This window comes from Macaca nemestrina, chromosome 12, assembly GCF_043159975.1.
Source record: "Macaca nemestrina isolate mMacNem1 chromosome 12, mMacNem.hap1, whole genome shotgun sequence".
NCBI lineage: Eukaryota > Metazoa > Chordata > Mammalia > Primates > Cercopithecidae > Macaca > Macaca nemestrina.
In genome coordinates this window covers 100,261,183-100,288,083 of record NC_092136.1, presented here as the reverse complement: position 1 = coordinate 100,288,083, position 26,901 = coordinate 100,261,183, and the positions used below count along the sequence as shown (strand labels likewise).

Below are 26,901 nucleotides of genomic sequence, written 5' to 3'. Positions count from 1 at the left end.
AAATATGTTTATAGACACTATAATGATCAAACTGAGATCTAACTTAATGCAGGAGCCTAAATATCAAATAAATTGTGAATTAAATTCTGCATATAGGTAAACAAATTTTCTCTTTCTGATATTACGATGTTTCATACAAAAACCCAAATTTCATTTACCTATACAACAAAATGAACCACTTTACCCTCATAATATTCTGGTTGAGTTTTAAGGTTACTGCACTCAAATATTTTACTGATTTCTATATTTAATTTCTAAATAGGTCAATAGAGGTCATCAGACTTTAAAACAAAAACACAGTTGTTACTCAGTATGGACAATTGCTTCTAAAGATTCTCTTCTGTAGCCTTACTGTACAATTTTCAAATACCAATATGTTTAATAAGTGTCTAATAACTATCAAGTAAGTGTGATTTTACATATCCCTGCTGGACAGACACATTTGGAGAGATATGGGAAATTGTAAAATGAAAAGAAAATGTTTAGAGATGAAAAATTTTTAAAATAATGCAACTATAATGCAAACATCTTGGAAGCAGGCATTAAAACGGTGTGCAGTGTAATTTTATATTAGATTTTCTTTTTTTATTATATTTTAAGTTCTGGGATACATTTGCAGAACGGGCAGGTTTGTTACATAGGTATACACATGCCATGGTGGTTAGCTCCACTCATCAACCTGTCATCTACATTAGGTATTTCTCCTAATGCTATCTCTCACCTAAGCCCCCACCCCCTGGCAGGCCCCAGTGTGTGATACTCCCTTCCCTGTGTCAATGTGTTCTCCTTCATCAACTCCCACTTATGAGTGAGAACAAGTGGTGTTTGGTTTTCTGTTCCTGTGTTAGTTTGCTGAGAATGATGGTTTCCAGCTTCATCCATGTCCCTGCAAAGGACATTAACTCATTCTTTTTTATGGCTTCATAGTATTCCATGGCATATATGTGCCACATTTTCTTTATCCAGGCTATCACTGATGGCCATTTGGGTTGGTTCCAAGTCTTTGCTATTGTGAATAGTGCTGCAGTAAACATACGTGTGTATGTGTCTTTATAGTACAATGATTTATAATCCTCTGGATATATACCCAGTAATGGGATTGCTGGGTTAAATGATATTTCTGATTCTGTATCCTTGAGGAATCGCCACACTGTCTTCCACAATGGTTGAACTAATTGAACTAATTGTGGTGGGAGTGTAAACTCCCACCAACAGTGTAAAAGCATTCCTATTTCTCCACATCCTCTCCAGCATCTGTTGTTTCCTGACTTTTTAGTGATCACCATTCTAAGTGGCATGAGATGGTATCTCATTGTGGTTTTGATTTACATTTCCCTAATGACCAGTTATGATGAGCTTTTTTTTCATACGATTGTTGGCTGCATAAATGTCTTCTTTTGGAGAAGTATCTGTTCACATCCTTTGCCCACTTTTTGATGGGGTTGTTTTTTTTTGTTTTTGTTTTTTTGTTTTGTTTTGTTTTTTGTCAATTTGTTTAAGTTCTTTGTAGATTCTGGATACTAGCCCTTTGTCAGATGGATAGATTGCAAAAAGTTTCTCCCATTGTGTAGGTTGGCTATTCACTATGATGAAAGTTGCTTTCACTGTGCAGAAGATCTTCAGTTTAATTAGATCCCATTAGTCAATTTTGACTTTTGTTGCCATTGCTTTTGGCAATGAAGTTTTTGCCCATGCCTATGTCCTGAATGGTATTGCCTGGATTTTCTTCTAGGGTTTTTATGGTTTTAGGTCTTACATTTAAGTCTTTAATCCATCTTGAATTAATTTTTGTCTAAGGTGTAAGGAAGGGATCCAGTTTCAGCTTTCTACATATGGCTAGCCAGTTTTCCCAGCACCATTTATTAAATACGGAATCCTTTCCCTATTTCTTGTTTTGTCAGGTTTGTCAAATATCAGATGGTTGTAGATGTGTGGTGTTATTTCTGAGACCTCTGTTCTGCTCCATTGGTCTATATATCTGTTTTATTACCAGTACCATGCTGTTTTGGTTACTGTAGCCTAATAGTAGAGTTTCAGGTCAGGTAGTGTGACGCTTCCAGGTTCGTTCTTTTTGCTTAGGATTGTCTTGGCTACGCAGGCTCTTTTTTGGTTCCATATGAAATTTAAAGTAGTTTTTTATAATTCTGTGAAGAAAGTCAGTGGTAGCTTGATGGGGACAGCATTGAATCTATTAATTACTTTGGGCAGTATGGCCATTTTCATGATACTGATTCATCCTATCCAAGAGCATGGAATGTTTTTCCATTTGTTTGTGTACTCTGTTATTTCCTAGAGCAGTAGTTTGTAGTTCTCTTTGAAGAGGTCCTTCACATCCCTTGTAAGTTGTATTCCTAGGTATTTTATTCTACTTGTGGCAATTGTGAATGGGAATTCACTCATGATTTGGCTCTCTGTTTGTCTATTATTGGTATATACGAATGCTTGTAATTTTTGCAAATTGATTTTGTGTCCTGAGACTTTGCTGAAGTTGCTTATCAGCTTAAGGAGGTTTTGGGCTGAGACAATGGGGTTTTCTAAATATACAATCATGTCATGTGCAAACAAGGGACAATTTTACTTCCTCTCCCTCTATTTGAATACCTTTTATTTCTTTCTCTTGCCTGATTGCCCTGGCCAAAACTTTCAATACTATGTTGAGTAGGAATGATGAGGGAGGGCATCCTTGTCTTGTGCCGGTTTTCAAAGGGAATGCTTCCATTTTTTGCCCATTTAGTATGATATTAGCTGAGTGTTTATCCTAAATAACTTCCTATTTTGAGATATGTTCCATCAGTACCTATTTTATTGAGAGTTTTTACCATGAAGGGTTGTTGAATTTTATTAAAGTCCTTTTGTGCATCTATTGAGGTAATCATTTGGTTTTTGTCATTGATTCTGTTTATGCGATGGATTATGTTTATTGATTTGCATATGTTGAACCAGCCTTGAATAACAGGGATGAAGCTGACTTGATCATTTTGGATAAGCTTTTTGATGTGCTGCTGTATTCGATTTACCAGTATTTTATTGAGGATTCTTCCATTGATATTCATCATGGATACTGGCCTGAAATTTTCTTTTTTTGTTGTGCCTCTGCCAGGTTTTGGTATCAGGATGATATTAACCTTGTAAAATGAGTCAGGGACGAGTCCCTCTTTTTCTAATGTTTGGAATAGTTTCAGAAAGAATGGTACCAGCTCCTCTTTGTACCTCTGGGAGAAATAGGCTATGAATCTTTCTGGTCCTGGGCTTCTTTGGTTGGTAGGCTATTAATTACTTCCTTAATTTCAGAACTTGTTACTGGTCTATTCAGGGATTCAAATTCTTCTTGGTTTATTCTTAAGAGGGTATAGTTTTGGAGTTTATCCATTTCTTCTAGATTTTCTAGTTTATTTACACAGAGGTGTTTACAGTATTCTCTGATGGTAGTTTGTATTTCTGTGAGATCAGTGGTGATATCCTCTTTATCATTTTTTACTGTGTCTATTTGATTCTTCTCTCTTTTCTTCTTTAGTAATTTGGCTAGTGGTCTATCTATTTGGTTAATCTTTTCAAAACACCAGTTCCTGGATTCATTGATTTTTTGAAGGGGTTTTTGTTTCTCTATCTCCTTCATTTCTACTGTGGTTTTAGTTATTTCTTGTCTTCTGCTAGCTTTTGAATTTGTTTGTTCTTGCTTCTCTAGTTCTTTTAATTGTGATTTTAGGGTGTCGATTTTAGATATTTCCCCTTTTCTCCTGTGGGCATTTAGTGCTATAAATTTCCTTCTAAACAATGCTTTAGCTGTGTCCCAGAGATTCTGGTATGTTGTCTCTTTGTTCTCATTGATTTCAAAGAACTTATTTATTTCTGCCTTAATTTCATTATTTACTCAGTAGTCATTCAGGAGCAGGTTGTTCAGTTTCCATGTAGTTGAGCAGTTTTGATTGAATTTCTTAATCCAGAGTTCTAGTTTGATTGCACTGTGGTCTGAGAGACAGTTTGTTATTACTTCCATTATTTTGCATTTGCTGAGGAGTGTTTTACTTCCAATTATGTGGTCAATTTTAGAATAAGTGCGATGTGATGCTGAGAAAAGTGCATATTTGTTGATTTGGGGTGGAGAGTTCTGTAGATGTTTATTAGGTCTGCTTGGTCCAGAGCTGAGTACAAGTCCTGAATATCCTTGTTAATTTTCTGTCTTGTTCCTCTGTCTAATATTGATAGTGAGGTTTTAAAGTCTCCCACTATTATTGTGTGGAAGTCTAAGTCTCTTTGTAGGTCTCTAAGAACTTGCTTTATGAATCTGGGTGCTCCTGTATTGGGTGCATATATATTTAGGATAGTTAGCTCTTCTTTTTGCATTGATCCCTTTACCATTACATAATGCCCTTCTTTGTCTTTTTTGATCTTTGTTGGTTTAAAGTCTGTTTTATCAGAGACTAGAATTGCAACCTCTGCTTTTTTTGCTTTTCATTTGCTTGGTAAATCGTTCTCTATCCCTTTATTTTGAGCCTATGTGTGTCTTTGCACGTGAGATGGGTCTCCTGAATATAGCACACTGATGGGTCTTGACTCTTTATCCAACTTGTCAGTCTGTGTCTTTTAATTGGGGCATTTAGCCCATTTATATTTAAGGTTAATATTGTTATGTGTGAATTTGATCCTGTCATTATGATGCTAGCTGGTTATTTTGCCTGTTAGTTGATTCAGTTTCTTCATAGTGTCGGTGGTCTTTACAATTTGGTATGTTTTTGCAGTGGCTGTATCTGTTTTTCCTTTCCATATTGAGTGCTTCCTTCAGGATCTCTTGTAAGGCAGGCCTGGTGGGGACAACATCTCCCAGCATTTGCTTATCTGTAAAGGATTTTATTTCTCCTTCTCTTATAAAGCTTAGTTTGGCTGGATAGGAAATACTGGGTTTAAAATTCTTTTCTTTAAGAATGTTGAATATTGGTCCCCCCTGTCTTCTGGCTTATAGGGTTTCTGCAGAGAGATCCCTTGTTAGACTGATAGGATTCTCTTTCTGGGTAACTCGACCTTTCTCTCTGGCTGCCCATAACATTTTTTCCTTCATTTCAACCTTAGTGAATCTGATGATTATGTGTCTTGGGCTTTCTCTTCTCGAGGAGTATCTTTGTGGTATTCTCTCTACTTCCTGAATTTGAATGTTGGCCTGTCTTGCTAGGTTGGGGAAGTTCTCCTAGATAATATCCTGAAGAATGTTTTACAACTTGGTTCCCTTCTCCCTGTCACTTTCAGGTACACCAATCAAACGTATGTTTGGTCTTTTCACATAGTCCTATATTTGTTGGAGGCTTTGTTCGTTCCTTTTCATTCTTTTTTCTCTAATCTTGTCTACATGCTTTATTTCATTAAGTTGATCTTCAATTTTTGATATCCTTTCTTCGGCTTGATCGATTTGGCTACTGATACTTGTTTATGCTTCACAAAGTCCTCGTGCTGTGTTTTTCAGTTTCATCAGGTCATTTGTGTTCTTCTCTAAACTGGTTATTTTAGTTAGTAATTCATCTAACCTTTTTTCAAGGTCCTTAGCTTCATTGCATTGGGTTAGAACATGCTCCTTTAGCTTGGAGGAGTTTGTTATTACCCACCTTCTGATGTCTACTTCTGTTAATTCGTGATATTCATTCTACATCCAGTTTTGTTCCCGTGTTGGCGAGGAGTTGTGATCCTTTGGAGGAAAAGAGGTGTGCTGGTTTTTGGAATTTTCAGCCTTTTTGTGCTGTTTTTTCCCTCATCTTTGTGGATTTATCTATCTTTGGTCTTTGGACCTTCAGATGGGGTTTCTGTGTGGACATCCTTTTTGTTAATATTGATGCTATTTCTTTCTGTTTGTTGGTTTTCCTTCTAACAGTCAGGTCCCTCTGCTGCAGGTCTGCTGGAGTTTGCTGGAGGTCCACTCCAGACCTAGTTTGCCTGGGCATCACCAGCAGAGGGTGCAGGACAGCAAAGATTGATGCCTGTTTCTTCCTCTGGAAGCTTAGTCCCAGAGGGGCACCACCAGATGCCAGCCAGAGCTCTCCTTTATGAGGTGTCAGTCACAACACCCTACTGGGAGTTGTGTCCCAGTCAGGAGGCACATGACTCTATCCTCAGTAATGGTGGACACCCCTCCCCTGACCAAGCTCAAGCATCCCAGGTTGACTTCAGACTGCTGAGAATTTCAAGCCAGTGGATCTTATAGCTTGCTGGGCTCCGTGGGGGTGGGATCTGCTGAGCTAGACCACTTGGCTCTCTGGCTTCAGCCCCCTTTCTAGGAGAGTGAATGGTTCTGTCTCGCTAGCGTTCCAGGAGCCACTGGGGTATGAAAACACACTCCTGCAACTAGCTCGGTGTCTGCCCAAATGGCTGCCCAGTTTTCTGCTTGAAACCCAGGGCCCTGATGCTATAGACCCCTGAGGGAATCTCCTAGTCTGTGGGTTGTGAAGACTCTGGGTAAAGTGTAGTATCTGGGCTGGTGTGCACTGTTCCTCATGGCACAGTCCCTCACGACTTCCCTTGGCTAAGGGAGGGAGTTCTCTGATCCCTTATGCTTTCTGGGTGAGGCAATGCCCCTCCCTGCTTCAGCTCGCCCTCCATGGGCTGCACCCACTGTCTAATCAGTCCCAGTGAGATGAGCTTAGTACCTCAGTTGGAAATGTAGAAATCACCCACTTTCTGCATTAATCTCATTGGGAGCTGCAGACCAGAGCTGTTCCTATTCACCCATCTTGCCAGCCACTAGATTTTCTTCTTATAAATAAAACAGATGTATGACTAGAAAGGAGTAGCACAAGGAACTGAGCTAATGAAATTGATCTATATCCAGATTGTCTCGGTGGTTACTTGAGTCTGCATAATAAAATTTCATAGAATCTCGTATAAGTATACACTAAAACAATTGCATATCAAAACTAGTGAGATCCTAATAAGGTCTGAAACTTAGTTAACATCAATTCACCAACATCATCTCCTGATTTGGTAACTGTACTACGGTTATGTAAGACTTTTATCATGGCAGGAAGCTGGGGAATGGATCCACAGGAACTCTGCACTATTTTTGCAACTTCTATGTGAGTTTAAGGTTATTTCAACAAACAAATAAGTGAACATGATACGGTCCCTCTTTGGGAACTGAAAAGAGGAAAGCAAGGTACCTTGCTCTTCTTAGGTTCATAAAAAGTAGCAAAGAGTTGTCAATATTGTAATAAATAATAAAGAGATTTCAGAATCCAAAGATGATCCTAGTAAGAACTTAGCCAAATATGGCTTATGAGATAGAAGACCACTCTGGTTATATCTGATGTTGCATTAGTGCCTCTTACCTGTCTTTACTGTTTGCCAGCCTAGCGAAAATGGGCTGCGAGCTTGAAGGTTGTAGGAGGAGATTGGGCTGTGGTTGTCAGCTGCTGGGCTCCAGGATAGTGTGGCTGTACTTTCGGTGATTTCCTCAACAATTACTATCCCAGGTGGGCCTGGGGGACCTATAGGTCAAAGGCAATGGATAAAGTTAAGCACAGAGTATTATCAGGAGCCATGAGAAATTATATTTCCAATATGTAGCCCATCAAACTATGTAATCATCTTAATGAAATATGAATTTAGTAATGAAAATTTACAACAAAAATCATGGATGCAAGTTGGAGTCTAGGATTTCTGGGGGAAACTTAATTGTAGATTTGATTTCTTTCTGATATTTTGTGCCCAGAGGCAGTTACCAATTAGCATTATATTTTATAGAAAAAGAAAAAAATAATGAGAAACAAATACAAAGATGTGAATGCCAATATCAAATGCAGCTGCTGAAATCAATCACAGTTTACAGAGGCAGCAACAGAAAATCACAGGCAATGCTATCAGGGACAAAGAAAATCTCAGCCTTACTAAAATACTATAAGTGGATAGAGCTAATGTTCATGTTCAGAGAACATACCATATACAAGCCCTCTGATGTGTACTATCAAGTACACATAGCTTAGACTCTAACAAGGGAGATACAAAAGGTTCTGAAATAATGATAGTATAGACAAGGTAAGGACATATGCCAGACATGAGACATATATAAAGTTCCGTAGGGAGTTCAAAGGAGACTGTGATCTGTGATTAGCTTCCTTTTTTTCTTGGTTGGAGTGGGGAAGTCGTGAGTAAAAGAGGATTAATTCCCTTTTGATTATGAAAGAATGGTATAGAATAGTATTGACTAATCTGTGTGCATACGGACTTCATCTTTAAGAGCCAATTATAATCAGATTTGAGGAGAAATGTGCCATTATATTTTTATTTCTAGTGGTGATTTTGAATAGTATTTTAAAAATGCACAGCTATTTATATTTTAGTGGCTACAAAGCAATGCCAGTTCTTTCAGTCCATTGTATGGACAATTAAAGTTACAATAATGCTTTATTTTGAATGTCAAAAACTTAAGTATTTTAAGTATTTTCTGAGTTGGTCTTTATGTAGCAAGTGCTATGTGGATTTGTTGATTAAGAGATATGAGCCAAACGCCAAGAAATGGTTGCATGCTGAACAGATAGAGGAGTTGGTGAAGACTTTTGAATACAGAGTATCAACAATACAGGTTCAGTAAGATGGAGAAAAAGTTTAAAAGCCTCACTGGGGCAAATTACATTTTTAGAAAATAAGGAATGAATTTTTTTTGTTTGATTTTTTAAATCAAGGCTGAGAAGAACCACCAGCAGATGCAAGATACTAAAGATATAGAAGATAGAGACTATTCTGTCAGGAAGGTGACCAAAAGTTGGGATTGTGGGCAAAGGTCTAGAGAGCAATCTTGAGAATAAATGACAATTTTTTCCTCTAAGTTAAATGAAGGAAGAAACAGCAAAATAACTAAAGTTTTCGAGATGGTAAGGGGAAAAGTTGAGAGAGCTCATTTTGGAAGGTACTCATGTTTTTAAACTTAAGAATATAAGACTGTCTACAAAAGTTAAGGTGATTGGGGGAAATTAGATTGGGGGCTGGAGGATAACAGGAAAGTTTTGGAATAGCACATGATAAAAGGGGAAGGATGCAATGAAGAGAAAATACAAAGATTCTAGAATAGTACTAGAGTTCAAGTTTGGTTAGACGGTATCATTTTGAAGTGAAACTGACCAATTCAGTAAAGATAGGAAAGTCAGGACCAAGACCAGGAAAGTAGTCAGTAGCATCCATTCAGGCTTGGGAGTTTGTAATTCTTATATTTTTTTATCATCAAATATGACAATGCTGTGGGTAACCATGGAGTCAAGTCAGATGAAGCCAGAATGGGGCTGACAGACTAGAATAAAAGAAGGGAGTCAAGGAGACTGGATTGTTATGGGAGGAAAATATAAGAGTAAGAATGGTGTTGCAAGAGAAAATTGACAGATTTGTGAATTTAGAGGTAGGGTGGTTTTTGAGTAAGAAGTTGGTTTTTGTTTATCTAAAGCAAACTTGAGAATATTATTACAGGGTTGATAAGGTCTAGGATTTATGAAAAAAATATGTCTATTGCATCACCCAGTATCAATGTTGAAGCCATTAAAATAGTGACTAAGGATAGGGTAAAGAAAATAAATGAGATCCAGGTGTTGAAGAAGGTGTCTAACAAGTTTTTAGACTGTGGTGACAGATAAGTGGAGGAGCATCTACAATACATTATAATGATATAATAGTGAGAAGAATACTAACTATAATAATACTAATAGCTGTGATAATCTCACTGTATTGTACTGTATTAAGGCGCTAAGTGTTTGCAAACATTAAATTGTTCATTTACTTCTTCGTCACTGTGAGGTGGGCATTGTTATCCCCATTTCATAGAGGAAGTAACGGAATCTCAAAGAGATTACTTAGAAAGTTATTTAGTCGATAACCTTATATGTTAAGTTTTATGGTAGGCACTGGGTATCAGAGAGATCATTCTAATGAGAAGTTATTTGCTCAAGTCACTGCTACGGAACAGCACAGCTGAGAGTTAAATTTGGATGTGATTGTAAATCCTAATTTGTGGAAAGAAGCAAGGAGTACACAGATATTTACTGTTTTCACTGTTAATTTAGAAAGTATCCTCAACTGAAAAAAGGACAGAAAGAGAAAACGTATGTGTTAGGGAAAGCCACACTTTATGTGGTAGAGACGCAGATGGCATGTGAAGAAAGCATTAATCACTTTGAGTCTGTATGTGTATAAGGTGGCCACCATCACTTCCTTTACTTCCTGAACATGCAATCCATTCTGTCATTGAAAGATGGAGTCAATTTTTTCACCTCCTTAAATCTGGGCTGGCTTGTGACTGTTTCACCCAGTAAACAATGGTACAAATAACTGTGTATGAATTTTGAGTTGAGGATAAGCTTTGCATCTTTACCACAGGTTTCCTGGAATGCTTGTTATAGGAAAAGACAGTTGTCAGTCCAATTACATGGAAATTGCCATTCTGTGAAGAAGTCCAAGTTAGCCATTTAGAGAGGTCTGTGGAGAGACAGCTCCAGATTGCCTCTAGCTATTCCAGCTATTCTAGCCATCCAAGCCCAGGCACCAGACATGTCAGTGAAGAGGCCTTCAGATCAGACCCTCATTAGGGAAAGAACAGTCTCTTCACTAAATGGTTTTGGAAAAATTGGATGTCCACATGCAGAAGGCTCAAACTAGACTTCCCACCTCTCACCTCATACAAAAATCAATTAAAATGGATCAAAGAGCTAACTATAAGACCAGAAACAATAAAACTACTAGAAAAAAATGTAGAGGAAGTGCTTCAGGACCTTGGGTTTTGGAAAAGATTTTATGAATAAGATCTCGAAAGCACAGGCAACAAAAGCAAAAATAAACAAATAGGATTATACCAAACTAAAAAGCTCCTCACAGCAAATGAAATAATCAACAGAATGAAAGGACAACTTGCAGAATGGAAGAAAATGTTTGCAGACTATTCACATGAAAGGGGATTAATATCCAGAATATACAAGGAACTCAAACATCTCAACAGCAAATAGACAAACAATGCTATTAAAAAGCAGTCATATCCGAAAAGACATTTATCAAAAGAAGACGCACAAATGACCAACAGATATATGAAAGAAATGGTCAGCATCACTGATAATCAGGGAAATGCAAATGAAAACCACCCTGAGGTATCATCTCACCCCAGTTAGGATGGCTATCATCAAAAGGACAAAAATAACGATTGCTGGTGAGAATGTGGAGAAGAAGGGAGTCTTATACACTGTTGGTGGGAATGTAAACTAGTACAGCCACTGTGGAGAACAGTACAGAGGATCCTCAAAAAACTGCAAAGAGGGCCGGACTCGGTGGCTCAAGCCTGTAATCCCAGCACTTTGGGAGGCCGAGACGGGCGGATCACGAGGTCAGGAGATGGAGACCATCCTGGCTAACACGGTGAAACCCTGTCTCTACTAAAAAAGTACTAAAAAAAACTAGCCGGGAGAGGTGGCGGGCGCCTGTAGTCCCAGCTACTCGGGAGGCTGAGGCAGGAGAATGGCGGGAACCCGGGAGGCGGAGCTTGCAGTGAGCCGAGATCGCGCCACTGCACTTCAGCCTGGGCGACAGAGCGAGACTCCGACTCAAAAAAAAAAAAAAAAAAAAAAAACTGCAAAGAGAACTGTCATGTGTTCCAGCAATCCCACTATTATGCATTTATCCAAAGAAGAGGAAGTCAGTGTATCAGAGACATCTGTACGCTTACGTTTATTGCAGCATTATTCACAATAGGCAAGATATGGAATCAACCTAGGAGCCCAACAACAGATGAATGTAGAAAGAAAGTGTGATATATATACACCATGGAATACTACTCAGCCATAAAAAGAATGTGATTCTGTCATCTGTGGCAACATGGATGGAACTGGAGGACATTATGCTAAGTGAAATAAGCCAGGAAGAGAAAGTTAAACACCACATGTTCTCACTTATATGTGAAAGCTGAAAAAATGGATCTCATAGAAGTAGAAAGGATAGAGGACACTAGAGACTGGGAAGGGGAAGGGGGAGAATAGCATAGGGAGAGATTTGTTAAAGGATACAAAAATACAGCTAGACAGGAGGAATAAGTTCTAGGGCTATAGACCACTGGAAGATGACTGTAGTTAACAATATCCATAGTTTTAAATAGCAAGAATGAGGATATTGAATGTTTCCAACACAAATGATAAATGTTTGAGATGATGAATATGCTAATTACCTTGATCTGATTGCTGTACAGTATATGTATCAAAGCATCACTATGTACATCCTGAATACATACAATTATTATTTGTGAAAAACCATCATTCTTAGCAAACTATCACAAGAACAGAAAACCAAACACCGCATGTTCTCACTCATAGGTGGGAACTGAACAATGAGATCACTTGGACTCAGGAAGGGGAACATCACACACAGGGGCCTATCATGGGGAGGGGGGACGGGGGAGGGATTGCATTGGGAGTTATACCTGATGTAAATGACGAGTTGATGGGTGCAGCACACCAACATGGCACATGTATACATATGTAACAAACCTGCACGTTATGCACATGTACCCTACAACTTAAAGTATAATAATAATAAATTTAAAAAAAATAAAAAATAAACAAAAGAAGTTTTCAGATGGCTCCAGCTTCAGCCAGCAACTACATGAGAAAATCGAGCAAGAATTGCGTGGCCTGTCAGCTGCTAAAATCATGAGACAAAATAACAGAGTGATGTTTTAAGCTAATAAATTTTGGGGCAGCAATGGCTAACTGGAACTTGCTTAAAGAGTATTTTCATCAGTATGAAACTGTCAGGAGGACCCTCAACTATTATGAAAAAGACTTGAAATTTAGCTAATATGTCTATATAGGAATAATTGCCAATAAAGTCATTTATTAAGCTCTTCTATGTTGTTACATTGGTTCTGTTTCATTCCCTCCATTCTATTTATTCACTTCTTCAAAGAGCACTTAACAACCACCTATGTGCAAGGCCCAATGGGAGACACTGTGGAAGACAACTCTTTGTTAATTTAAATAAAATAATTTGCCTCTTAGAGTATTAAAGTTCTATGAAAATGTTTAAATTAGCCCTCTTAAAGAAGGGTATATTGCTTTCATAATAGGTAATAATTAATCTAATTTTTAAACCTTCAGCTGGAACAAAAAATATAATTTACAACATAATAAATCCTCTTTGTTCTTTTTGATATTTGTCTGCTTGCCCAAATATGGTTCTTAGAAAATAAATAGCGACAGGGACAAAGATTTATATACCCAAGATACTGACTGAGGCTGTGTAATTATTTATAATTATAAACCATTGTAAACAACAAATTGCTCAATAATCATGTAATGTTTAAATTCTAAATTCTTATCCTGAAATATTAGTCAGCCATTAAAGTGCCTATTTATTCTTCTGTAACTTCCACTTGTCTGAACATCCAACATGGTGCATGATATACATTAGACCCTCAATAAATATTTGTAGAGGGAAAGATGAAGAGAGGGAAAAAAGGAAGGAAAAATAAATAACGGAAGAAAGGACAGTGGAGTTATATTTTGAGTGTGGAATTAACAAGTAAAAGAATGTTTTAAAATATGATAATATTAGAGATGAAATTTAAGTTTCTTTTTTGTTAAATCAAAATATATTTGGGTTAACAGGCTTTTTTTTCATCCAAGTTTAGGGTGGTAATAAAAATGACAGACTAGCTCCATGAATGAAGAAAATCATCCTTTCATATGATTTAATAATAAGGGTCATCATTATTGGAAACTGAGACCGTTATAGCCTATGGACAGCTAACTTTTCTAAATAATGGTAAATCTGAAATATTTTTATGAATATATTAACATACAGATATTCTGAATATTTGGCAGTGTGATTTACCTTCTAAGAGAGATTAAACAAAATTTTAACCGTAAAAAAGTGAAAACAGGATTTACTATTATTATATTAGAATTGGCTTATCAATGCTTTATTTCTGAAAAAATATTTTTATACATCATATACTGAATGCTGCCTGCCATAAGCTTCCTGTATATATTTCGGAGTGAATTACATCAACCTACTAATATAGTCAGTATCTTTGTTTTTAAGGCCTGTTAATAATTCTACTTTTGCTGTTTTTTGACTTTTTAAAATAGGGAGGAAAAGTTCTCCTAAAAGGCTTTTTCAGCTAATTTACATAAAGCATCTTTGAAGATAGATTAATAAGAAGCAAACGTCTCAGCGATGACAAATGTGTGACAGTCCAGGTGATATACCAATGCCACTCATTTAGTAGAAACCTCATTAAATTTGATACTTGGTTATAATGATTCAGTGTCAAATGGTCAGTAATCTGACAACTATTTTTTCCCCCTCAGGGACAATGCTATTATAAAGGATCACTAAATTAAATACTGTATTTGGAAATAGTCAAGTTTGAAAAATGGGCACAGTCTGTTCATTTCTTCATGGTAAGGACTGCTGAGCAAATGACAAACCAAAAGCCCTGAGCAGAATCCTCATGGATTCAATCTAGCCTCAATCAAGGGTTCCCCAGCATTGCAGACTGATATCAGATCAACTCTTTCTGTTGATTTCATGTTCAGTTAGAAAATCTTCTCTTGAGAATCAATTGTCTTTTAAAGCTGAAAAGTGAATAAAATGTATATGTGTATATATATCTCCTTGGAATCTTTAAAGCTCTTACTATCATACTGGTAACATGAAATAGAGACCTACATGAAATAGAGACCTAACATGAAATAGAGACCTTCATATGTCAGTGTAGCAATGTTACAGAGTCACAGAATTTTTAAATTAACCGGAGTCATCTGTTCAAACCATATTATTTTTCAGATGAGGAAGTAGTACTTGAAAGTGGAAAATTCCTCCTTAGAAACAGAGGCAAAAAGAGTCTTCTTGCTTTGAAGGTAAAATCATTGAATCAGGAACAGGCTTTAGTCTTGACAACTGGTCAAATATGTCAAATTATGATAAATTCATGTGCTAACAGACAGAAAGTTGTGTGTTGACTTCTTGTGAAATTATTGCTCATTCTCCTTGTAGACAGCAACTAGTGGTGCCAGGTTGTAGAGTCCTTGTGGTGTGACTGTTCAGTCCTTCATGAGGAGTGCTTCTTAGAGCCTCCTCCCAATGCTGAGATGAATTCCCCAAATTCCAAGCAACTTTTCTGGCTTTTTCTCAACCAGATAACATCACATTTTCTGTGAAGTTCTGAGACTTGCTGATTCAACAAATACCCCATTATTATACATTACTATTTGCATTATAAATCTATTGTTTTTTTCTTCATTTTTATTTGATTTTAGAAACTTTTCTGCTGTTTTCTTTCTTTCTCTTTTTCTTTTTTTTAGAGACGTGGTCTCATTTTGTTGCCCAGGTTAGAGTGCAGTGGCATGATCATAGCTTACTCTTGCCTTGACCACCTGGGCTGAAGTGATCCTCCTGCCTCAGCCATCTGAGTAGCTAGGGACACAGGCACATGCTACTATTCCCAGCTAATTTTTAAATTTTGTATAGAGATGGGGTCTCACTGTGTTGACCAGTGTGGTCTCAAACTCCTGGCCTCAAGTAATCCCAACCTTGACCTCTCTAAGTGCTGGGATTACAGGCATGAGCCACCCCACCTGACCCCTGTTGTTTCTCCTATATAGTAGTTTTAAGTGAAAAAGTTAAACTTACTGGTATTCAAAACATTAAACAGGTCTTTGTTTTAAATCATTTAAAACTAAAGTGAGAATTTTGATACCAAAGATGCTCGTTATCCTAATTGTTTTATTTTTAATCCAGTAAATACTGTTTGAGGACAGACATTTCCAAACACGTGCGGGAATATGCTCTGGAAAAAAGGGAAGCAGGCACGGCAATCAATCATGGAAGCAAAGTCCTAAACACGTCCTAATACCAAGTGAATAGGAGGTTTAGCTACTGTCTGCAAGATTAGATTAATTCAGAGAGATAAATTGAAAAACTCAGGCCATGGTGACTAATTTTTATTTTTATCATGCGGTTTACTCATCTACAATGAACCATCCAGTACAAAGGACCAGTTTGTGTTGACTCAATGGAAAAGGATTTGTAGAAATAGTCATGAGAAAATATTTCAATAAAAAATAATATTTAATAATGTGACTAGACTTTCCATAGTACATTAATATTAATACCTGCAAAGCTGATGTGTTCACCTTTATAATAAAGTTATGAAGAATTATGGTATACCCTTATTTAGGAAGTACGGTATTATTGATAGAATATTTATTTTTATACAAGATGATGTCTCCTGATGTACTCTTGACATCCTGGGCTGGCAATGTTCAGCTTCATATGGGATTGGGTCATTCCTCTTTACCTTCTCCTCAGATACTTTCTGACCATCATTATGTTACTCATGATGCCTAGAGGGCTTTCTTACATTTGCTTGCTATTTACTAATCTAATCTAAGTGACCTTTTCCTACTGTTTTCAGTCTCATGAGAATAACCAACTCTTTATACCAAGGGTACTCAAGAATGGAAATGAGAAACAAACAGTTCTACCTTCCTTTTTTTCCAAAAGCAATTTTGCTTTCAATCAATTTGATCAAGCTGAACTTTTATTATCTGTTTATCTGTTACCATCATCATTATCTATCCTTCTACCCATTCCTGTATCTAATCTATCACCTACATAACCTGATTCCTCGGCATGAAACTCCTGTCCCTCCTTACTTTGCCTGTTTAACACCTATTTAGGCTTCACATTTTGAATCTTTGCTCAGGCTTCACTTGGAGCAGACTTCTCTGACTGTCTTGGCTACGTAAAATTCCTCTATTGCATACATTCATAGTACCATGTACCTCTCATTCATACAGTAGTTGAAATCACAGTGAAGACTTTCTATTTATTTGTGTGACTGTTTTACTAGTGGTGGCTTTCCTCTTTAGATTTTAGGTACAGGAAGACTGGAATTGTGCTTGTATTTTTTCTCACTATTGTATTTCCAGGGTCTAGGGGACAGTGCATGACACAGAGTATGTTCTAAAGTAGATTTGTAATAAGTGATTGAATTAATTTTTATTAGCTTAACAGATTCGTATAGTCATTGACTTAATTTTTATACATATTTTTACTTTTGGCCAATCAAAATCTGAGAAAAAGTAATACATCTTTACAAAATTACAGCATTATTCTGAAAGAAGACTCTAAATTTATGTTAAAAATAGGATTATATTATGCTGCTTTCTCAAATTTGTTCAATGTTACTCATTAGATATCCACCTTTCTATGCTGTTTTCCTAAACAAAAATGAATAGACTCTTAGTAACTTTCAAACTGTGATAAGCAACAGAATTTCTGGTATGTTTTTTAAAAAGAATATAAATTTTATGAGCTGTACCCAAGAGCTACTGAATTTCAACTTCCATGACTAGAGCCCCAGGATTTGTACTTTGTACAAGATGCCTAGAAAATTTTTATGTACTCTATATTTCAAGAAAAAATGATCTAAAGAAGAGAGATTTGGACCAAGAGTCAGGATAATTTTATTTCAGTACTATTTCATGCAAAAGCTTTAAGAAAATTTCTGAACCTCATTAAGTCTCAGTTTCCTTGCATTTTATAAAGAGAATGATAATATCAACCTTATATCATTGTGAAAAATACATAGAGTCATGTATGTACAATGTACTTTCTAAATGACAAATAGCTATTTTAGCACTGATTGGGCCTCTCACTAGTCTGTAACTCTGACAATATCAATCTCAAAATGCTTCCTTTTTTCAAATCAATGAAAACAACCCATGTATCACATTTGATTTTAGCAAAATAAATGAGAAAATATATGAAACATTCAAAAAGGAAAAAAATATATACTATCATTGGAAGATTCAATAATCTCTACCATCTGGGGAGCTTATAATGGAATAAGGGGAAAATACCAAAATAATAATGACTTAATGCTCATCTATCAAGTAAAAGCCATTGTGCTAAATGTTATATATTTTCTCTCTAATTTTTATAGTTAATTTGGTACTGATATCCCTTTTCCAAAAATGAAAAGTTAAGTCTCAGAAAGTTCAGATAACTCACCTAAGGTAACGTCAAGCAACATTCCTTAAGTGGCTCTGGGGTTTTATTCTGATTCTTATTTGCATATGTATATGAGTTTTAACTCCATGATATTCATTTTTACATAAAACTACTTTACATAATTCAGTCTAGACAGGACGTGTAGATTTCAGAAGACTAAAAATTATGAACAGGGGCAAATAAATTTTTATTGGTTGAAAATGAATTTAGAGGTAGTTTTTCTACCTCTGCATGCTAAAAGTAAAGTAGACTTTGTTGCTGATTCCCTAATATTCACTCTACTTGTCTCAGTGTGGTATAAAGAATTAACCCCTCTGCCTCCTCCTCATTATATGAATGGCCTTGATTAGTCTATATCAGTCCTGCCAAACTCATGCGCCACTGCTAAGGATTGGTTCAGGAAGCTAGGCCTAAGCCAATCAGATCATGGCAATCTTCTTGTGATAGAGACTTGTTCAGGAGTAAGCACATTCTCTAAAATGGTATAACCAGATGGTAGGATGCATGTTTGTATGAAGTGTGGGAGAAATACACTAGCTCCTTCTCCTGTTGTATGTGAACGAGAAAGATTTAGCCGCTGTTATTCCGGGAAGTCAATCTGTGATTACAGTGAAAACCAGCCTTAGTGTGGGGCCAAAATTGTAGATGATGGAGTAGAGAGACAAAACAAACCTGTGGGCCCTTGCATAAAAAGTTGAGCCACTAGATTAATCAATTAAAACACCTGCTTAACTTCCTGTCCTGAAAACCAGTGGATTCTTTATTGTTTACATCAATTTGAGTTAGGCTTTATATTATCTACAAGTGGACACATTCTAAGATATAAAGGATAAATGAGTGCAGGGGCCTTTGAAAACAGTATGCTGAGAATAGATAGGGCTCAAGGACAGTATCTCCAATTGAACTTTTAATGAACTCCCGTAGGCGCCAAGAAGGCGGGCAGATAAGGAAGAGCATAGAAACAAAGAACTGAGTAGAAGGTTACATCTGGGAAAAGAAAGTTTGTTTTGCATTGCATTCTTTCTGCTGACGTGGGGTTTATGGAGTATAAATAAAGTGAGGCGGAGGCTCTGAGCGCGGCCGCCATGTTCTCTGTGTGTCTTTGTCTTTTGTGTGTTCTTTCATTCTCCACCACCCCCGGCACGGACCCCAACAAGTGGCGCAGCGAGCAGGGTCAGCACGGGTGAGTAGGGGAGAACAAGAAGGGGAACCCCCTAGGGGCGGGTAAGGCCCAGATATTGTTAAGGGGAACCTTCTTAAGCTTTCATTATGGGGAATTCCATCTCTCTGGCCTCAGAATATTTACGGCTGTTTCAAGGACTATTGCTGTCTATAGGAGTAGAAGTGAAAGAAAAAGACTTTCAAGTGATTGTTTGCCCATGTTGAACAACATTGTTACTGGTTTCAGTATCAGACTAAAGTGCAGCTGAATCGCAGAGAATGGTTACAGGTAGTAAAAACTCTGCTTAGAGCTCTCCAGTTAGGGGATATTATGCCTCTAAAATTGTGGACCTTGTGTAACTCTATCACTCAGACATTAGAGTTACTTGAGACTGATTCAGAGTGTGGTAATGTAGCCACAGGAGGAAAGGTATCTGAGCATTTGGGAAAAAATAAAATAAAATAAATCTGAAATGGAGCCCATTTGTGCCAGGATAACAGGATGGTGGGGGTAGCAAAAGGGGGAAAAGAGAAAAAGCCAGTTCTTCCTTTTTCTAAGGGAAATTCTGACATGCAGTGTATTATGGAAATGCTTCAACAAATATTACAGATACATTCTTCTAATTCACCTTTGTGAGCTTTCCCTGTTTCTTTTCCTTCTGCCCTGTTAAAAGAGGCTTTTCCAGTGCCTCCAACCCCCCGGCTTCCTTATCTTTACCTTTGTTTGGCAAAGTTGAAGCCCTGTTCACATCAGACATACTTTAAATTTATACTAAACACCTGTTTAATATGTCAAAACCAGTGTATATGTATATCTTGTTGTTTGTTAAAATATTATGAGTATTTCAATAGTTAATAAATAAGCACATTAATATTAACTATTAGTATTAATATAGTATTAATAACCCCAGCTAGGAAATTGTTATGTTATAGGGGTGCATAGGTTCCACCAATTTACACTCCAAACAGAAGTTGAGTATTCGAGCTGCTTAACACATTAACTACCTCTTGATATTTTCTGTGTTTTTAAATTTTAACCATTGTATTGTGTATGTAATGATTCTCAATTTGGTATTAATATACATATTTCCTAGTGAGTAATGATGTTAGACATATAGGTTTATTGTCATTTCCTTGTTCTGCTACTTTTGGTTGGGTTATTTGCCTTTTCTTATTAATATGTTGAGATTCTTTATATTTGGGGATATGAGTATTATTATATATTATATATACTTTTAATAAAAAAAAAATTAAGGAGCTGGATCTGTTTCCAATTATTTGTGCTTCTTTTGCTCCTAATGCTCAGTTTTCAAATGGTGGCAATAATGTCCAATTTAATGCCTTACAAATTAAATTTTTAAAAAGAAATGAAAGCTGCCATTTCTAACTATGGACCTCAATCTCCTTTTATCCTTGGTCTTCTTAATATTTTTCATCAGAAAATTTGATAATTCCTATAGACTGGAAGACTTTGGCGAAGGCTTTTCTTGATCGTTCTCAGTGGTTACAATTGCACAGCTGGTAAATGAACAAGGCACATGTATAGGCTAGGAAAAATATTATGTGTGATCCCCCTGGACCCACTGAGGAACAACTCACAGGCACGGGCCAATATGCTACTCTTAATGCTCAGGCTGGTCTAGATGATGTTGCCCTTACTCAAATCAAGACTTTGTTTTTAAGGGCCTGAAATAAGGTAGAGATAACAGGAAAATGTTCCCTTTCCTCTGTGAAGATTTTACAGGGCACAAATGAACTATATCCAGATTTCGTAGCCCGTCTTCAGGATGCTGTCTTCAAAATTGTGGGTGCTGGCCTTGCTTCAAAAATTTTGTTACAAACATTGTCTTTTAAAAATGCTTATGCTGACTGTTAACAATTGTTAAAATCGTTAAAGGCCAATGGGGCCAATTTAGATAAATATATTAAAACTTGTGTTAGTGTTGGAGGGGCTATTTATAATGCTCAATTATTTGCTGGAGCTTTGTCTAAAGCCTTAAAAGGAAATAACAAACAAGGTGTTTGCTTTCAGTGTGGTAAACCTAGACATTTCAAAAAAGAATGTCATAAAAATTGAACACTTTTATCCCTCAAGGCAGAAAGCTGCCTTCAGAGGTGTACAAATATTGTGGTAAAGGTCGACATTGGACAAATAAATGTTGTTCCAAAACTGATAAAAGTGGAAATTTACTATCTCCTCTCCTGGGAAACGGGAGCCGGGGCCCACAGGCTTGGGGCCCCAACAATTACAATACAAGTCTACTACAATATTCAGTGAGCAATGGCCTACAACATTAAGGAATAAATTCAAGTCCTCCTTAAGGATCCCACACCTTACCCCAGTTTCTCAGCTTTATGCGGCAACTAAGCAGAGCGCCGCTGCTGACTTAGCTATTACTCAGCCTTATACTTTGTCTCCTAATAGAGGAGGATATAAATTAGCTATTAGAGTGTGTGGCCCTTTGCCAAAAGGACATGATATTACTAATAAAATTTTTATTTTGGTACAAGTTTCACAATTTATACGCCTAGAGGCAGGGGAACGTATTCTCAATAGAGAGGGTTTCGTAGCACAGAAAAAACTGTTTTTTGGGAAACTTTAGTTTCTAATCAAAAGCCCTTATGTTCATTGCACATTAATGGGATAGTTTTAAAAGAGTTAATTGATACGGGGGTAAATATGTCTATTATTTGTTTAAATTAGTGGCCTATACAATGGGAAAAAAGACAAGTTTCAGTTATACTCACTGGCTTGGGTGCTGCTTCTGTGATTTATCAAGAAGTAGAACCTTTAACCTGTGTCGGTCCTAAAGGTCAACAAGGTCAAGTGTTTTTTTTTTTTATTTTTATATTGTTCCTATCAATATTAAATTTTGGGAACAAGATCTTTCACAACAATTTGCTGCTTTTTTAAACATTCCTCATATTTCCACAGCTGCCAAAAATATGATGTTCAAAATGGGCTACAATCCTTTAAACTCATAGCCACCACTCCTATTTAGGTGAAACAGTGACCATTATTTAAAGAAATACTTAGGACTCTAAAAGAGTAAGTCAAAAAACAAATGGCCAAGAGGAATATAAAGCCACGTATTTCTGCATGGAATTCCCGTCTTTGTCTTGTCTTAAAACTATAAATGTTTACATTAAACCTAGGGCAAGTTTACAGCCTGGTCTTCCTAATCCTGCCCTTATCCCACAAAATTAAAACCAGAGAAAAGCAGCAAGATGCTTTTGTATAATTACAAACTCAGCTTTCTTTCTACTCACTTAATATTGCCACAGAAAAAATTTAACTGGATTTTCTTATTCAATATTTAGGTTATACCTTGGGGGCACAAAATATTCGACCCCCAAAAATTCAAATTCGACGTGATCATTTAAAAACATTAAATGATTTTCAAAAGCTTCTAGGAGACATTAATTGGATGCGTCCTGTTTTAGGAATACCAACATATCAGTTATAACATCTTTTTTCTATTCTAGAAGGAGACAGTCACTTGGACAACTCACGCCATTTAACTCCTTTGGCTTTACAGGAACTCCAGCTTGTTGAAGAGCAACTTCAAAAGGCCCTTCCTTTTGTTTATTTCATACTTTACCTTCTCCCACAGGAATGATTCATCAAACTAGTCGACCACTAAAATGGATCTTTTTGTCCAATAAAATATCTAAACGCTTGGCTACTTATATCGATCGTTTAGCTGAACTGATCATCAAAGGACGGCATCACTGTCGACAACTTTGGGGAGGAAATCCTTCCTTAATTATCTCTCAATTCACTCATAGTCAGATCACTTATCTTCTTGCAACTTCTGATTCTTGGCAAGAAGCTTCATCAATCTTGAGTTACAGTTTATCCTTATCCCTCGGTGCAATAGGGAGAATTGTTTGCTATTCTCATGGTCTTACTTGATTTCCCTACTACTGGTTGTAACATTGTTAGTGATTCTCAATACGCCGTTTATGTTACTTCTTATATTTCTCAGGCCACTTTACCTCTTTGTGCTACTTCTTCTCTTCAGAAATTCTTTTCTTTGTTATCCTTTACTTTGAGCCAACGTCGAGCTCCTTTATTCATCACTCATCTTCGTTCTCATTCTCAACTTTCTGGACCATTAGTTCATGGTAATACTCAGATTGATTTGCTTTTAATTGGCCACCTACATGCTGCAGAACAAAAATATACTCTACATCACACTAATAGTTCTGGCCTTCAACGATGGTTTCATTTAACTCATAAACAAGCTCGTTCTCTTATTCGAGCTTGTCCTTCCTGTGCTCCTTTGAGCATTCCATCCTTCCATCCTGGGGTTAATCCACGAGATGTCCCTTCTTTTGGACGATTAAAATGTTCATCATACCATTGATACCTTTTCTCATTTCTGTTATTACTCATCTCTTAGTTTGTTTCGCCATCATGGGCATTCCTCTTATACTTAAAACTGATAATGCCCCTGCTTATGTCTCTCATAAATTACAAGTTTTCTTACAGCAATACAATATTCAACATATCACCGGTATCCCGGGCAACAGTCAAAGTCAAGCCATCATTGAGCACGCAAATTTAACTTTAAAAACTTAACTATTAAAACAAAACAAAAAGGGGAAAATGAGCCCCCCAGAAACCAGATTTTGAAACCAGATTTTGAAGGTTCTTTTTACCTTAATTTTTTTGAATCAATGGAGACAATTGCAAGATTCCGCTGCTGTAACCCATCTTTCCTCACCTCCCTCAGTGATAGTCCCCGCTGACAGTTTAAAGGTTTGGTATCCTAATGAAGAAGGTAAGTATGTTCAAGGGCAAGTTCTAAAACAGGGACGGGGCTATGCTCTTGTCCTTACAGGGAGCAGACCTGAGTGGTTTCCTACAAGATGATTGAAACCCTGTTGAAAAGAAAACTGGATTCAGCATGCATTTCTTCCATTGTTGGATGTGCCTCGGCGGGGGACTTATTTCTCTTAGTGAGGCTTTGTATGAATATTGGACTTATATTCCCTTTCTGCCCTTGTATCAGGGAGTCGTCTGGGGGGAGGCGGATATTAAGGTTTTCACCAATGACACTACTTGGATGCCGTCCCCCTATATAGACAAGGACAATATAGAACGGGAAACGGGAATTATAAACAACACATATCAATTTGGAATGGAAGGAGTTCCAATATGTATGGGAAATAGTTCTCATTGTCTCCGAAGATCGCATGAAGCCTGGGCTGTTCGTTATAATCATAGTCATGTGGCTGCTAATACTGTTATTATTGTAACTAGAAGATTTTAATATAATCATACTGTATATAGTAATGAAACTATTCCTAGTTCTTTACTTTTTTGTCCTATTCTAGAGGTTTCTCCTAATATTGAGGTGCTGGAGTGACAACAATGTCGGGGAACTAAACCCCGGATTTTATTAGAATACAGTGGGATGCAAATAACTGATTGAAGTGTGCACGGTGATTTTCAAACAAAATTTAGTCACATACCTTTGAAATGACACTGGGTAAATAAAAGTATTGCTGCTAACAGTAATGAAACCTTGGTATGGCGTGAAGGAGGCCTGAAGTACAGAGTTATTTTTGGAAGTTGTTAGCTGCAGGCGATGGCATTAGCACTTTTGTGGGGAATATGTCCCTTAATCTTTCTAACCCGAATAACTCCTTTCATATTCAGTTATATCGAAATACCTCTGATATATTATTGTTTGTGTCCGTAAGCCCTACCTATTATTAGCAGGGAATTTGACATGGGATAATGATACGGGGATTGTTAATTGTACAGATACGTGTACATTTTTGTCTTGCCTCAATCATTCCTGGTGGCACAACTTTACTGAGGATATTTATATCCTCAGGGCTCATAGGGAAATTTGGCTACCTGTTAACCTTACGCGACCGTGGGGGGCATCACCTCTTGAGACTTATATTTGGACCTCTCTCCAGCGAACCCTCCATGCCCTTGGACTTATAATTGCCTCGGTGATGAGCCTTGTCGCCATCGTCTCCACTGCGGCCATAGCAGGGCTCGCTCTTCATCAAAGCATACAAAATGCTGAATTTGTGCAGCAATGGCACGAACAATCTCACCGGTTATGGCTTCAACAACGAAACATTGATTCTCAACTTGCTGAAAGATTGGACAACATGGAACAAGCCTTGACATGGCTTGGAGATCAGCTCACTGTCCTCAGTACTCGGATAACATTACAATGTGATTGGAACTCCACTCAATTTTGTGTAATGCCTGTGCTTTTTAACATCTCTCAAAATTGGACCGTAATCCAAAAATTATTAATAGGCCATAAAAATATTAGTTTGGACATCCAAGAGCTCACTCAGAACATTTCCGAAGCATTTCGACAACAATTACATGTGTTGTCCAGAACTGTAACCCTTCAGGAGCTGGGTCAGCGCCTTGCTGCCTTTAACCCATGGACCCAGATGAAGACATGGATTTCTACAATCTCTGGAAGTATATTGCTTTGGGCACTTGGATTGGGTCTACTTCTTTTGGTGATTCGATGCTCCCTCCGTAGCCTCCAAAAACAAAAGAAAACACAAGAACAAATATGGGCTACCTTTTTAGGATTGAGGCAAAACAAAAAAGGGGGAAAATGCAGGGGCCTTTGAAAACAGTATGCTGAGAATAGATAGGGCTCAAGGACAGTATCTCCAATTGAACTTTTAATGAACTCCCGTAGGCGCCAAGAAGGCGGGCAGATAAGGAAGAGCATAGAAACAAAGAACTGAGTAGAAGGTTACATCTGGGAAAAGAAAGTTTGTTTTGCATTGCATTCTTTCTGCTGACGTGGGGTTTATGGAGTATAAATAAAGTGAGGCGGAGGCTCTGAGCGCGGCCGCCATGTTCTCTGTGTGTCTTTGTCTTTTGTGTGTTCTTTCATTCTCCACCACCCCCCGGCACGGACCCCAACACTGAGAAATCCTTTAGTTTATACAGGATTAAAACTAGTAATTTCTTATATTTGCTAAGACTGGTTATATGAGCATAAGTAACCTGAAGAAAAGATCACCAATTATCTAATTATTCCAGATAAATCCATTAGAATTTAAAAGTGACAAATCAATTGGGAAAACTGACAGAATAGCTGGCGAAAGCAAACAGCCAGATAGGTAAACACAGTATGCAGTAAAATGTCTTAAATGATTGAAAAATTTCCTATAGGATAATGAAACTATCACTTTTAGATAAACACTTGGGACTTATTAAAGATGTACTATTATAGCAATATATTCCTATGATCACAAAGTTCAACAAAGTATTGGAAATCAGAAAAAGAATTTTAGAGCAAAAACATCCCCATTTTACAAATCATGATTGAATAGTCTGTGTTCTTCCCACTGCTACCTTCATTTTAAAAAAGGTGTAAAAGGATTGCAGAAACTATCATGTGAAGATAGAAATAAAAAGCTAAACTTGAAAGTTTTGAAAGGTGAAGGCTGAGTAGCTACCATGAAACATAGGTTTTCATTCAGGTCTTGCCATTTTCCAGCTAAGTGACTTAGGAATTCACTCCGTATCTCTGGGACTCAAAAAGTTTGTTAGATATTGAGGCTGGAAGGATGAGTTTTTCAGTGAGGATTCCAAGAAAACAGTTGCTCTGGGCTAGTAGTTAAAGAGGAAGAAGATGACTATTTTGTTGGTAGAAGAAGGGAATAAGTAAACAAATATTCCAAAAGACTGAAAAATCCAAGGCATTTGGAAGAGAG

The 26,901-nt window shown here is 37.1% G+C and overlaps 2 protein-coding genes across 6 annotated transcripts in view; one reads left to right on the top strand and one right to left on the bottom strand.

Annotated features, from left to right (window-relative positions):
* LOC105484296 (contactin 5) overlaps positions 1-26,901 on the bottom strand; it is a 1,362,583-nt gene that overhangs the window by 91,068 nt on the left and 1,244,614 nt on the right. For all 5 annotated transcript variants that reach the window (XM_071075496.1, XM_011745800.3, XM_011745801.3 and 2 more), the window contains one exon: positions 7,308-7,466. In XM_071075496.1, coding sequence (XP_070931597.1) covers positions 7,308-7,466 — 159 coding nt within the window. The remainder of the gene's footprint in view (positions 1-7,307; positions 7,467-26,901) is intronic.
* LOC139357574 (endogenous retrovirus group K member 7 Env polyprotein) lies at positions 19,081-26,047 on the top strand. Its single transcript, XM_071075499.1, has 2 exons — positions 19,081-19,201; positions 25,117-26,047. The coding sequence occupies exon 2, from the start codon at positions 25,156-25,158 to the stop codon at positions 25,801-25,803; it is 648 nt and encodes a 215-aa protein (XP_070931600.1). The 5' UTR covers positions 19,081-19,201; positions 25,117-25,155; the 3' UTR covers positions 25,804-26,047.